Here is a 13,600-nt window from a genome sequence, read left to right as displayed (position 1 = left end):
TAGTTTCCGAAGGCACTGTACCTAATGAATACAACTACGACATACAGTACTTAATACAACACAGCTTTGGTGACACCTCTGTCTCAAAAAATAATGCTTTTGATCGCTTAGAAATGTTGGAAATTAAGCTTCTCCCAAACGTTCCGTTCTGCTTGTAAAATAATGTGAAAATGGAAAAACTGCTATTGGGTAACTATAGCTACTTGAATATAACATTGAATCCCCCTTCTCCTAAAAATGAATGTATTAAAACGATTATGACTATTATTATACGACAACTAAATTCAGCTTATGGCCCCCAAAAAGTGCCCCTGGCTCTTATCTCAAACTAGGATCTTCACCTTCTAATTGGCAGATGTCTGAGTGGAAGTGTTTCTTTGTTATTTCTCTTCAGCTATCAAGGGAACTCTGATGAGGTTGGCTGCTATGTGGCTCCCCGTCCCTTATCAAAGGGAAACTGCTACTTTGAGGTAAGTTTTAACACCTGTTTTATTTTCACTAATGATTAGTATCCTTAGACGATGATAGCCTTATCTTTTGAAATGTGTGTGCCTTGCACACTTCTAAGCAGTTATTATTTTCAATTGTACAATGGGTGGGTCTAATGCTAATAGGGGCAGCAGGTAGCCTAGTGGTTAGAGCATTGGGCCAGGCCAGTAACCGAAAGGTTGCTAGATCAAAACCCTGAGCTGACATGTCGTTCTGCCCCTGAATAAGGAAGTTAACCCACTGTTCCTAGGCCGTCATTGTAAATAAGAATTTGTTTAAAAATCCTGAATGCTGATTGGTTCAAATCGGATTCCAGCCGCTGTCTATTCCACAAGTTATCACCGGCTAAAGCTATGATGTTAAAATGCCTATTTACTTTGTTCCATTTGACTGCGCAATCCACTGTCTCATCAGCCCAGCCAGGCAATTTATAAACTTGATCTCCACTATAAAAACATCTAGACATTACCCAAACCTAATTGAGATGGTTCGGGACGAGTTGGACCACAGAGTGAAGGAAAAGCAGCCAACAAGTGTTCAGCATATGTGGCAACTCCTTCAAGAGTGTTGGAAAAGCATTCCTAATGAAGCTGGTTGAAGGAATGCCAAGAGTGTGGAAAGGTGTCATCAAGGCAAAGGGTGGCTACTTTGAAGAATCTCAAATGTAAAATATATTTTGTTTTGTTTAACACTTTTTGGGTTACTACATGATTCCATATGTTATTTCATAGTTTTGGTGTCTTCACTATTATTCTACAATGTATAAATAAATACAAACCCTGCAATGAGTAGGTGTGTCCAAACTTTTGACTGGTGCTGTATGTATGGCAATAGAACATTTAGAACAAATGACTGTCCATAGATACAGAACAAAAAGACTCAATGACTGGCAACCGAACCGATAGAACGAACGACCAGCCGGCTTGGGTAGCAACCCTAGATTTGTGTCGGGAGTATATCTTGTGGAAGGATGAAATGGTATGAATAAATTCATCAAAATAAAATCTTCCCATGGAAATATGTATATCATTATTTGAATATGTTGGTAACCCGTTGTATAAAAATGATAATGCCCTCGAAGCCAGTGTTTGGAGGATACACTACCGTTCAAAAGTTGTTTTGTTTTTGAAAGAAAAACACTTTTTTTTGTCCATTTAAAATAACATAAAATTGATCAGAAATACAGTGTAGACATTGTTAATGTTGTAAATGACTATTGCTGGAAACAGCCGATTAAAAAAATAAATATATGTTTTATGGAATATCTACATAGGCGTACAGAGGCCCATTATCAGCAACCATCACTCCTGTGTTCCAATGGCACGTTGTGTTTGCTAATCCAAGTTTATCATTTTAAAAGGCTAATTGATCATTAGAAAAGCACAGCTGAAAACTGTTATTCTGATAAAATAAGCAATTCAACTGGCCTTCTTTAGACTAGTTGAGTATCTAGAGCATCAGCATTTGTGGGTTCGATTACAGGCTCAAAATGGGCAGAAACAAAGGACTTTCTTCTGAAACTTGTCAGTCTATTTTTGTTCTGAGAAATGAAGGCTATTCCATGAGAGAAATTGCCAAGAAACTGAAGATCTGGTACAACGTTGTGTACTACTCCCTTCACAGAACAGCACAAACTGGCTCTAACCAGAATAGAAAGAGGAGTGGGAGGCCCCAGTGCACGACTGAGCAAGAGGACAAGTACAATGGAGTGTCTAGTTTGAGAAACGGATGACTCACAAGTCCTCAACTGGCAGCTTCATTAAAAAGTACCCGCAAAACACCAGCCTGAACGTCAACAGTAAAGAAGTGACTTGCTTGCCTTCTAGACAGAGTTGCAAAGAAAAATCCATATCTCGGACTGGCCAATAAAAGATTAAGATGGGCAAAAGAACACAGACACTGGACAGAGGAACTCTGCCTAGAAGGCCAGCATCCAGGAGTCGCCTCTTCACTGATCCACAGCTTGTCTCCACGACTCCACAGCAAGTTGATAGTGGCCCTAGTTATCCAAATTGCCCGATTTTTTTGTGTGTGTGCAAATTCAAGCAAATAAGCAATAAAATCCATGAACCTTGAGGTATAGATTAAGAATAAAGGGTTTATAAGTAGTTGATAATTGTTTATATGCTAGGCTTACTTACTGTATAACCCCTTTATAAATCCTTTTAAGTATGTAACATGTTACCATACTAAACTTAGGTTGTAAACTTAGCCTAATATGAGAATATTATAACAGTGCAGTGTAATTTTATGCATAAAGCTTTTCTTAGTAGCGTCAGTGCTGACATGTTGTTGAAAGTGATGTTCCTCACGCTCCTGGCCTATATGAGATGTGTATGTGCGCAAGCTAGAGGCCATTTTCCAAGCAAGATACCAGAGTTTCTCAGAACCTGATCCCTTTTTATCAAAGAAAACCAAAATAATTCTCAAATGCTAGTCACAGTTGGAGTCTGATGGCTATCTGCAAGTTAGATTAAATGAGTTTGACATTTACAGTTAGAAGTTTAGAGTGATCTTTAAAGAACTCCACGTCCGTACTTTATGTGATCCGGTTCTCAATTCTTATTCGGCGTGACGCACATCCTGTGAAATTCCCCCAGATATTGAAAGTTTGGGGGCATTCTTTCCCATAAAGGTCATTTGCCTGTCAGAATATGCGTCACTAGTATCCTCATGTTTCCTCATTATGCTTTCACAAGGAAATAATTTCACCTTCGTCAGACACTGCCCCTGTGCACTCAAATCTAGGCCTATCTGTCTTCAGTGAATCCAGCAGAAGAACATCTGGGATTTGTGGCATTCCACTTATTTCAACATTTTATTTGAATTCCATTTCAATCCATTCAAAGTCCATTCCAATTTCATCAGCCTATCTAAGCCCAGCTGTGTCTGTGAATCTTTCATTCAGACATTTATAAGCTTTTAAGTACCTTCTACTAATGTATTTGAACCTGTCAAGTGTCAAGTGCAGTACAGCCAGTACTGTAAAAGCCTAGAGATTGAACTGAACTGATCAAAAAGTATCCTCGAATGAGTGCAGAGGAGAGCAGGTGAGTGAGACCTGGACTTTCACTCAGAAAAACCCAAGGAGTTCAGTTTCAGACTGTGAATAATCACGTGGGATCCAGCCCAGAATCTGGGTTCAAATAGTGTTTTCTTTCAAAAACTTAATGTGATTGAGCTGGCCTATATTGCCGGATAGGCAGAATGTGCACTTTTAGGACTATCCCATTGGTTCCTCTGCCAAAGCAGCGGCTACTCTTCCTGGGTTCCAAGCGCATTAAGGCACATCACACAAAAAAATATACCAACAACAAAAACTGTACATCATACAACATCATTACACCACAACATTTCTACAACACAAAGTGTATAATAACGCCATAAAACAATATTAAAATGTATGTGTGTGTGTGCTAGCGTGTGTGTGCCTGTGTCTCTTCACAGTCTGTGTTTTTCCATAAGGTGTAGTTTTCTGTTCTTTAAATCTGATTTTACTGCTCGCATGAGTTACTTGATGTGGAATAGAGTTCCATGAAGTCATGGCTGTGCAGTAGTGTGCGTTTCCCGGAGTCTCTTCTGGACATGGGGAGTGGCAAGAGACCCCTGGTGACATGTCTTGTGGGGTATGCATGGGTCTCTGAGCTGTGTGCTAGTCATTTGAACAGACAGCTTGGTGCTTTCAACATGTTAAAACCTCTCACAAAGACAAGTATTGATGCAGTCAATCTCTCCTCTACTTTGAGCCAGGAGAGATTGACATGTATGTCATTGATGTTTGCTCTCTGGGTATATTTAAGAGTCAGCTGTGCTGCTCTGTTCTGGGCCAACTGTAATTTGCCTATGTCTCTCTTGGTGGCACTTGACCATATGACTGGAGAGTAGTCCAGGTGTGAACAAAACTAGGGCCTGTAGGACTTGTTTTGCTGAGCAATGTCAAGAAAGCAGAGAAGCGCTTTATTACAGACAGACTTCTCCCCATTTTAGCTACTGTTGCATCAATATGTTTTGACCATGACAGTTTACAATCCAGGGTTATCCAAAGCAGTTTAGTCTCCTTAAGTTGCTCAATTTCCACATTCATTTCAAGATTTAGTTGATGTTTAGGGTTTAGTGAATGGTTTGTCCCAAATAAAATATATTTTGTTTTTGAAATATTTAGTACTAGCTTATTACTTTCCACCCATTCTAAAACGGACTGCAGTTATTTGTTAAGTATTGCAGTGATTTAACTTGTTGTGGTAGCTGATGTGTATAATGTTTAGTCATCAGCATACATAGACACACAGGCTTTACTCAGTAACAGTGACAAGACATTAGTAAAGATTGAAAAAAGTAAGGGGCCCAGACAACTGCCCTGGGGAATGCCCGACTCTACCTGGATTATGTTGGAGAGGCTTCCATTAAAGAACACCTTCTGTGTTCTGTTAAATAGGGAACTCTCAATCTACAATAAAGCAGGGGATGTAAAGCCTTAACATGTGCATTTTTCCAGCAGCCTATTATGATCAATACTGTCAAAAGCTGCACTGAAGTCTAAAATAACAACTCCTACTAGCTTCTTATACATTTCTTTCAGCCAATCATCAGTCATTTGTGTAAGTGCCGTACATTTTGAGTGCCCCTCCCTGCTTTGCTATTCTTCTGTAGTGGAATGACTTTTGCTTCCTTCCAGGCCTGAGGGCACACACTGTTCTGTAGGCTTAGATTAAAGAGATGGCAAATAGGAGTGGCAATATAGTCCGCTATCATCCTCAGTAAATTTCCATCCAGCCCCAGGTGGCTTGTCATTGTTGATAGACAACAATAATTTTTTCAATGCTTACACACTCACTTTATGGATAAAAAAATTACAATGCTTGTCTTTCATAATTTGGTGAGTTATGAATGGCTGTGTAGGTTCAGAGTTTGTTGTTGGTATGCCTAAATTTGCTAATCTTGCCAGCGAATTAAAAAAATTATTAGTTGGCAATATCAGTTGGTTTTGTGATCAATGAGCCATCTGATTCAATGAAGGATGGAGGGAGTTTACGCACAAAGCTTTTTACTATCATTCTTTATTAGGGCTTGGCGATATGGCCAAAATATAATTTGACGGTATTTTATGTTTTAGATTAATACAAATTCAATTTTGCTTTATGAGTAGTGAGTGACCCTAGGGTGGCAACACATACATTCTAAGTGATTCCAATGGGTCTTTCTTCATTATGTTTTGCTTTATTCTGTTCAATTAAACTTCAACCCCAAATTATTTTCTGCATTTTAATCAATTACTGCCTTTCCTACACTCATTTGAGATTGTTTCCACACTGCCATGTAGGGCTGCATGATATTGGCAAAAGATCTATGCCTTATTTTTAACCAAATGTTGCAATTGTGATTTGACTTGCGATTTAGATCAAAACACTTGGCATCATGGAAATGGAATGATTTATAATTCTATAGTTGGAACATAATAGTGGGCACTTTGAATACAGTGTTTGACATGACAACGAACAAAAATGTCAGGGAGGAGTTATTGTAACAGGGTAGGAACCAAAGTGTTGGTCAGTGTTTCCTAGGGGACCCTATAATCTTTGGCTTTTCTTTTAGCTACTTCATGTAGCTAACATATTCATGCTTCACCTAATCCTCTTTTGTTTAGAAGATACTGTTGCACAAACAACATGCTGATTTAGGCCTACACCATCACTGGTATCAGGCTGTATAGCTAGCTACATTTGCTTTGACTCAGTACATTTATTAGCTAGTGATTTAGCGTTAGCGGTTAACATGATTTAGCCACAGCTTGCTAAGAAAACTAGATGTTTGCAGATGTAAGAGAAACAAACTAATAGTGAAATTATAGAATGTATTTATATTAAGACCCAAAGTGGAAACAGCATCGTTGTCATCAACATTGTTGTGCTGCATTGACTTAACACAACTGTCTCATGGTGAGCAACAACAAATGTGCTCCTTGAGTGACGGGGCAGGGCTAGGTTTGTGTGAAAAGAGTGAGATGACTCAAGTAGCGGAGTAAATTATAATAATGGATGTTACACACAGCGTATCACATTTAACAAACCAAACATTTAAATACCGTTATAGATGGTAGAGTTAAAACGCAAACCAGTCCGTGCATCAATACCACTATATAGTCAAATACGGTACAATGCCCAGCCCTATTCTTTATATAATTTATCTTTGTTTCATAATACGTTTTTTTCCCTCTTTTAGTTTTAGTCGCATGTTTTCTCAATTTACAGTACGTTTGACGATCAGCTGTGCAGCCAGACTTATTTGCCATTCCTTTTGCCTCGTCCCTCTCAACCGTACAATTTTTCAATTCCTCATCAATCCACAGGGTTTTAGCAGTTTTTAGTCATTGGGTGCATGCTTATTAGTAACTGGAATAAGCAATTTCATAAATGCATCAAGTGCAGCATCTGGTTGCTCCTCATTACATACAACAGACCAGCAAATACTCTTTACATCTTCAACATAGGTGTAACGATCTTTGTCTGGAGAAAGAGAGGAGGACCAAAGCGCAGCGTGGTAAGTGTTCATAATGAAACTTTAATAGAACAAACTGAACACTGAGATACAAAACAATAAATTGAACGAACGAAAACCGAAACAGTTCCGTGTGGAACACACAGACACGGAAGACAACCACCCACAAAACACAATAGAAAACAACCTCCCTAAATATGGTTCCCAATCAGAGACAACGACAAACACCTGCCTCTGATTGAGAACCATATCAGGCCAAACGAAAAAACCCAACATAGAAAAACAAACATAGATAACCCACCCAACTCACGCCCTGACCATACTAAAACAAAGAAATAACAAAAGAACTAAGGTCAGAACGTGACAATAGGATGCACTACAAAACCTCTTGTTTGATCTCTTATGCACTAAATTAGGCCCAGCCTTTGGAAAGTAGAACAAAAACGAGAAATAGAAATAAGAATAAACCGAGAAAGTAAGCTATACACAGGGTCAGTTCCAGGGTCAATTCCAATACCATATTTACAATGTGCAGGGATATTGGCGTGATCGGGGGAGATACTGTATGTGTAGGGTAATCAGGCATCAGGATATATAGTATGATAAACAGAGTAGCAGCAGCGTATATGATTATTGAATGTGAGTGTTTATTAATTTGACCATTTTAAAAACAAGTACACATAAAACTCGAAAAAGCCATACATGCACATGAGTAAAATCATCGAGGATAGCACACAAAGTATTGGACTAGTTTCCATTGTGGTCCTTGAAACAAGATGGCCAGGCAAGATCAAACACGGTAGAACACAGTTTGACAGCGAGATAATAAAACATCTCGCTGTCATACGGTGTGTGTGTAGCGTCGCTATGAATGTGTGTGAGCAAATTAAGTGAGTGTGAGTGTAGAGTCATGTAAGTGTGCATAGAGCCGGTGCAAGAAGAAAAGGTCAATGCAGATAGTCCGCGTAGCCAATTCTTGTTAGCTATTTAAGCGGTCTTATGGCTTTTGGATAAAAGCTGTTCAGGAGCATGTTGTTGTCAGACTTGTTGCTCCGGTACCGCTTGCCATACGTAAGCAGAGAGAACAGTGTATGACTTGGACGACTTAACAATTTTCTGGGTCTTCCTTTCCCACCGCCTGATATAGAGGTCCTGGATGGCAGGGAGCTTGGCCCCAGTGATGTACTGTGATGTTACCTACACTCACCAGCTGGGGTTGGCCCGTCCGGAAGTCCAGGATCCAGTTGCATAGGGAGGTGTTCAGACCCAGGGTCCCAAGCTTGGTGACGAGTCTGGAGGGGACTATTGTGTTTAACGCTGATCTGTAGTCGATAAACAGAATTCTCACACAGGTATTCCTTTTGTTTAGGTGGATGAGGGCAGTGTGGAGTGCATTTGAGATTACTAAGTCTGGGTCTGTTGGGGCGGTATGCAAATTGGAGTGGGTCTAGGGCAAGTTAACTCAACTGATTAAAAAAAAAAAAATTAGAATAATTGTTGTTCATAAGACTGTAAAAACACCAGCAAATCAGTTCCAAGAGATTTTTATTTTAGAAATCTTTCCCAAAGTATTCCCACATATAAGAGAGAGATGTAAATGTAAGCAAGGTTTGAAAATATTTGTGTAAGTCAAATATTTTATCTGTTTGGGCACTGGGGTCACGTTAACACAGAATTCAGCATTTTTTTACCCAGAAGAAATATCATTATAAAACGCATAAGGAATATCTTGCTGAGTTTTGTAAACAGTTCTTGTAGTGTCTGCTCAGCGTCAGACTCATTTTGTGCTTCATTTGCACTTCTCAACGGGCATTCGATCAGTAGACAGGGCTCGGGACTGATGTGTAGCTACAGTGCCTTCAGAAAGTTTTCATACCCCTTGACTTATTCCACATTTTGTTGTTGCAGCCTAAATTCTAAATGGATTAAAGTTTTTTTCTCACCAATCGACACACAATAACCCATAATGAAAAAGTGAAAACATGTTTTTAGAAATTTTAGCAATTCTTTTTTTAAATGGAATACATAAATATCTAATTTACATAAGTATTCACACCCCTTAGTCAATACAAGTCTCTAAGAGCTTTGCACACCTGGATTGTACAATATTTGCAACACATTTTTTTAATTCTTCAAGCTCTGTCAAGTTGATTATTGCTAGACAACCATTTTCAAATCTTAACAGATTTTCAAGCCGATTTTAAATCAAAACTGTAACTAGGCCACTTAGGGAACATTCAATGTCATCTTGGTAAGCAACTCAAGGATATATTTGGCTTTGTTTTAGGTTATTGTCCTGCTGAACGGTGAATTTATCTCCCAGTGTCTGATGGAAAGCAGACAACCAGGTTTTCCTTTAGGATTTTGCCTGTGCTTAGCTCTATTCTGTTTCTTTTTATCCCCCCCAAAACTCCCTAATCCTTTCCAATTACAAGCATACCCATAATACGATTCAGCCACCACCATGCTTGAAAATATGAAGAGTGGTACTCAGTGATGTGTTGGATTTGCACAAAACATAATGCTTTGTATTCAGGACATAAAGTTAATTCCTTTGCCACATTTTTTGCAGTTTTACTTTAGTGCCTTATTGCAAACAGGATGCATGTTTTGGAATATTTTTATTCTGTACAGGCTTCCATCTTTTCACTAGTAGTTGATCCATCCGGTCTTCTCCTATCCCAGCCATTAAACACTAACTGTTTTAAAGTCGCCATTGGCCTCATTGTGAAATCCCTGAGCAGTTTTGTTCCTCTCCGGTATCTGAGTTAAGAAGGATGCCTGTATCTTTTTAATTGATTTAACCTTTATTTAACTTGGCAAGTCAAGAACAAATTCTTATTTACAACGACGACCTACCCCGGCCAAACCCGGACAACGCTGGGCCTGTTGTGCGCCACCCTATGGGACTCCCAATCATTGCCGGATGTGGTACAGCCTGTATTTGAGCCAGGGACTGTAGTGACGCCTCTTGCGCTGAGATGCGGTGCCTTAAACCGCTGAGCCACTCGGGAGCTTTGTTGTGACTGGGTGTATCGATATACCATCCAAAGTGTAATTAATAACTTCGCCATGCTCAAAGGGATATTCAATGTCTGCTTTTTATTTTTTTTTACCCATTTACCAATAGGTGCCCTTCTATGCGAGGCATTGGAAAATCTCCCTGGTCATTGTGGTTGAATCTGTGTTTGAAATGCACTGCTCGACTGAGGGACCTTACAGATAATTGTACATGTATGTGTGGAGTACAGAGATGAGGTAGTAACTGAAAGATCATGTTAAACACCATCATTGCACACAGAGTGAGTCTATGCAAATTTTTACTCCTGATGCTTACCATATCAAAGGGGTTGAAATACTTTTTGACTGAAGACATATCAGCTTTTCATCTTTAAAATGTCTAAAAACAATAAGGGGTATTGTATGTAGGCCAGTAACATAACATTTCAGTTTAATCCATTTTAAATTTCGGCTCTAAGACAACAAAATGGTGTAAAAAAGGCGTGTGAATTCTTTCTGTAGGCACTCTATTTTTCTCTCGTACTTTTCTCGGTGTAGCCTGCTTTTCGAAGATTGCCTGCTTTTCGAAGACTTTCCCGAAGATTGCCTTCGGAAAGTATTCAGACCCCTTGACATTTTCCACATTTTGTTAAGTTACAGCCTTATTCTAAAATGGGTTAAATACATGTAAAAAAATCCTCAGCAATGCACACAATACCCCGTAATGAAAAAGCGAAAACAGGTTTTTAGAAATGTTTGCAAATGTATTAAAACAAAAAACAGAGATACCTTATTGACATAAGTATTCAGACCCTTTGATATGAGACTCAAAATTGAGCTCCGGTGCATCTTGTTTCCATTGACCATCCTTGAGATGTTTATACAACTTGATTGGAGTCCACCTGTGCTAAATTCAATTGATTGGGAATGATTTGGAAAGGCACACACCTGTCTATATAAGGTCCCACAGTTGACAGTGCATGTCAGAGCACAAACAAAGCCATGAGGTCGTAGTAATTGTCCGTAGAGCTCTGAGACAGGATTGTATCGAAGCACAGATCTAGGGAAAGGTAACCCAAAAAATTCTGCAGCATTGAAGGTCACCAAGAACAGATGCCTCCGTCATTCTTAAATGGAAGAAGTTTGGAACCACCAAGACTCTTCCTAGAGCTGGCTGCCCGGCCAAACTGAGCAATCGGGGGAGAAGGGCCTCGGTCAGGGAGGTGACCAAGAACCCGATGGTCACTCTGACAGAGCTCCAGAGTCCCTCTGTGGAGATGGGAGAAACTTCCAGAAGGACAGCCAACTCTGCCGTACTCCACCAATTAGGCATTTATGGTAGAGTGGCCAGATGGGAGCCACTCCTCAGTAAAAGGCACATGACAGCCCGCTTGGAGTTTGCCAAAAGGCACCTAAAGGACTCTCAGACCATGATAATCAATATTCTCTGGTCTGATGAAACCAAGATTGAACTCTTTGGGCTGCATGACAAATATCACATCTGGAGGAAACCTGGCACCATCCCTACGGTGAACCATGGTGGTGGCGGCAGCATGCTGTGGGGATGTTTTTTCAGCGGCAGGGACTGGGAGACTAGTCAGGATCGATGCAAAGATGAATGGAGCAAAGTACAGCGAGATCCTTGATGAAAACTTGCTCCTGAGCGGTCAGGACCTCAGACTGGGGCGAAGGTTCACCTTCCAACAGGACAACGACCCTAAGCACACAGCCAAGACAATGCAGGAGTGGCTTCAGGACAAGTCCTTGAATGTCCATGAGTGGCCCAGCCAGAGCCCAGACTTGAACTCGATCAAACTTCTCTGGAGAGACCTGAAAATAACTCTGTAGCTACACTCCCCATCCAACTTGACAGAGCTTGAGAGGATCTACAGAGAAGAATGGGAGAAACTCCCGGTATACAGGTGTGCCGCGCTTGTAGCGTCATACCCAAGATCACTCGAGGCTGTAGGTTCTTCAACAAAGTACTGAGTAAAGGTCTGAAAACTTACGTATGTGATATTTAGCAACACATTTTTTTTTTACTGTTTTTGCTTTGTCATTATGGGGTATTGTGTTTAGAATAATGCTGTAACCTAACAAAATGTGGAAAAAGTCAAAGGGTCTGAATACATTCCGAAGGCACTGTATAGCAAAATACTCAGTCAATGTTGCTGGCTGCATTCATTCTATGATAAACATTAGAAATATGATGGCAATGGAACATTTTTGCAAAACAAGACCATGCTTTTTCATTTTAAGCTTATTTACTTGTGTGGCTGCTAGCTAAATAGCATTGCACTTCTGTTGTAATCTGATGTTTATTAAGCTATTTTCTGCTGAATGGAAACTATAGTTGCATGCCCCTGATCAGTCTGTTGAAGCAAAGAAAACTGTTCATTTTCAATATAAAACGCAGGTGAAATAGTTTAAAGCACACGGTTTTGATGTTCTGCGTTCTTGAAAATGCAGATTTCTTGACTCTTAACGCGACCCCTGGGGCTTCTTGCAGTGAATTTGAAGTCTACAAATGATTTGTAATTATGTTCGAGCCCCTTTGACCATCCGCTCAGAAACAAAATTGTCCCCTGGCTGAATCTAGTTGATGATCCCTGGTGTAGGGTGGCTGGGATGATTTGAGTTGTGTGCTATAAACAGCCTTTCAAAGCACTTCATGATTACAGATGAGTGATACAGGGCGGTAGTCATTGTGGCAGGTAGCCTTAGAGTTCTTGGGAACGAGAATGATGGTGGTCAGCTTGAGACATTTGGGATTACAGATTGGGACAAGGAGAGGTTGAAAATGACTGAATATACCTGCCAGCTGTTCTGCGCATGCTCTGAGAACACAGCCCACGGGTGTTGACCTGATTTAAAAACCTTACCCACGTCGGCCTCGGAGAGTGAGATCCCCCAGTCCTCTGGGTCAGCGGGGGCCCTCATGCATGGCCCGCTGTTTTTTGTCGAAGCGTGCATAAAATGCGTTGGGGTCCTCTGGTACAGAGGCATCGTTGGGCAGATCATGGCTGAGTCTTCCTTTTTAATCTGTAATGGACTGTAGCCCCTGCCACATACGGTGGGCGGCGGAGCCAGTGACTGAGGTGGTTAGCTCATTGATGCTATCGGCGTAGTCCCGGAACTTATTCCAGTCAGTGCTAGCACATCAGTCCTGTAGCATAGCCTCTGTGCATCATGGGTACTTCCTGCCTGAGCTTCTGCTAGGAGCTTCTGCTACGAACAAGGGCCTTGTATGCTTGCTTGTGGGTAGAGTAACAGTTGTCTAGGCGAAGGGAACTTGTTGATGGAAGTTGGGCATCACGTGTCTTAATGACGCAGAATTAAATTCACCGGCAACAAGAAACACTGCCTCCGGGTACAAGATTTCCTGCTTGTTTATAGCCTCATACAGTTTAAGTGCCAACTTGTTGTTTTTCTTGTTCTGAGGTGGAATATATACAGCAGTCACGATAACAGCTGAAATTCTCTCTCGGGAGGTAGAAGGGTCTGCATTTGAACCGGGTATCCCAAGACTAGTGAACAATGGGTCAAGACTTCCACTGAGCTAGAGGGACTTCCACTGTGTTTTCAGAGAGAGTGAGTGTTGGACAGGTTCGCAGCC

General features: G+C 40.6%; 1 protein-coding gene across 4 annotated transcripts in view; it reads left to right on the top strand.

Annotated features, from left to right (window-relative positions):
• The window catches only part of spryd3 (SPRY domain containing 3), an 88,346-nt gene that overhangs the window by 17,516 nt on the left and 57,230 nt on the right, over positions 1–13,600 (top strand). For all 4 annotated transcript variants that reach the window (XM_071347496.1, XM_071347494.1, XM_071347492.1 and 1 more), the window contains exon 3: positions 395–470. In XM_071347496.1, coding sequence (XP_071203597.1) covers positions 395–470 — 76 coding nt within the window. The remainder of the gene's footprint in view (positions 1–394; positions 471–13,600) is intronic.

The sequence above is a fragment of the Salvelinus alpinus genome, chromosome 17, assembly GCF_045679555.1.
Source record: "Salvelinus alpinus chromosome 17, SLU_Salpinus.1, whole genome shotgun sequence".
NCBI classification, from domain to species: Eukaryota; Metazoa; Chordata; class Actinopteri; order Salmoniformes; family Salmonidae; genus Salvelinus; species Salvelinus alpinus.
This window is presented reverse-complemented; position numbering and strand designations above follow the sequence as displayed.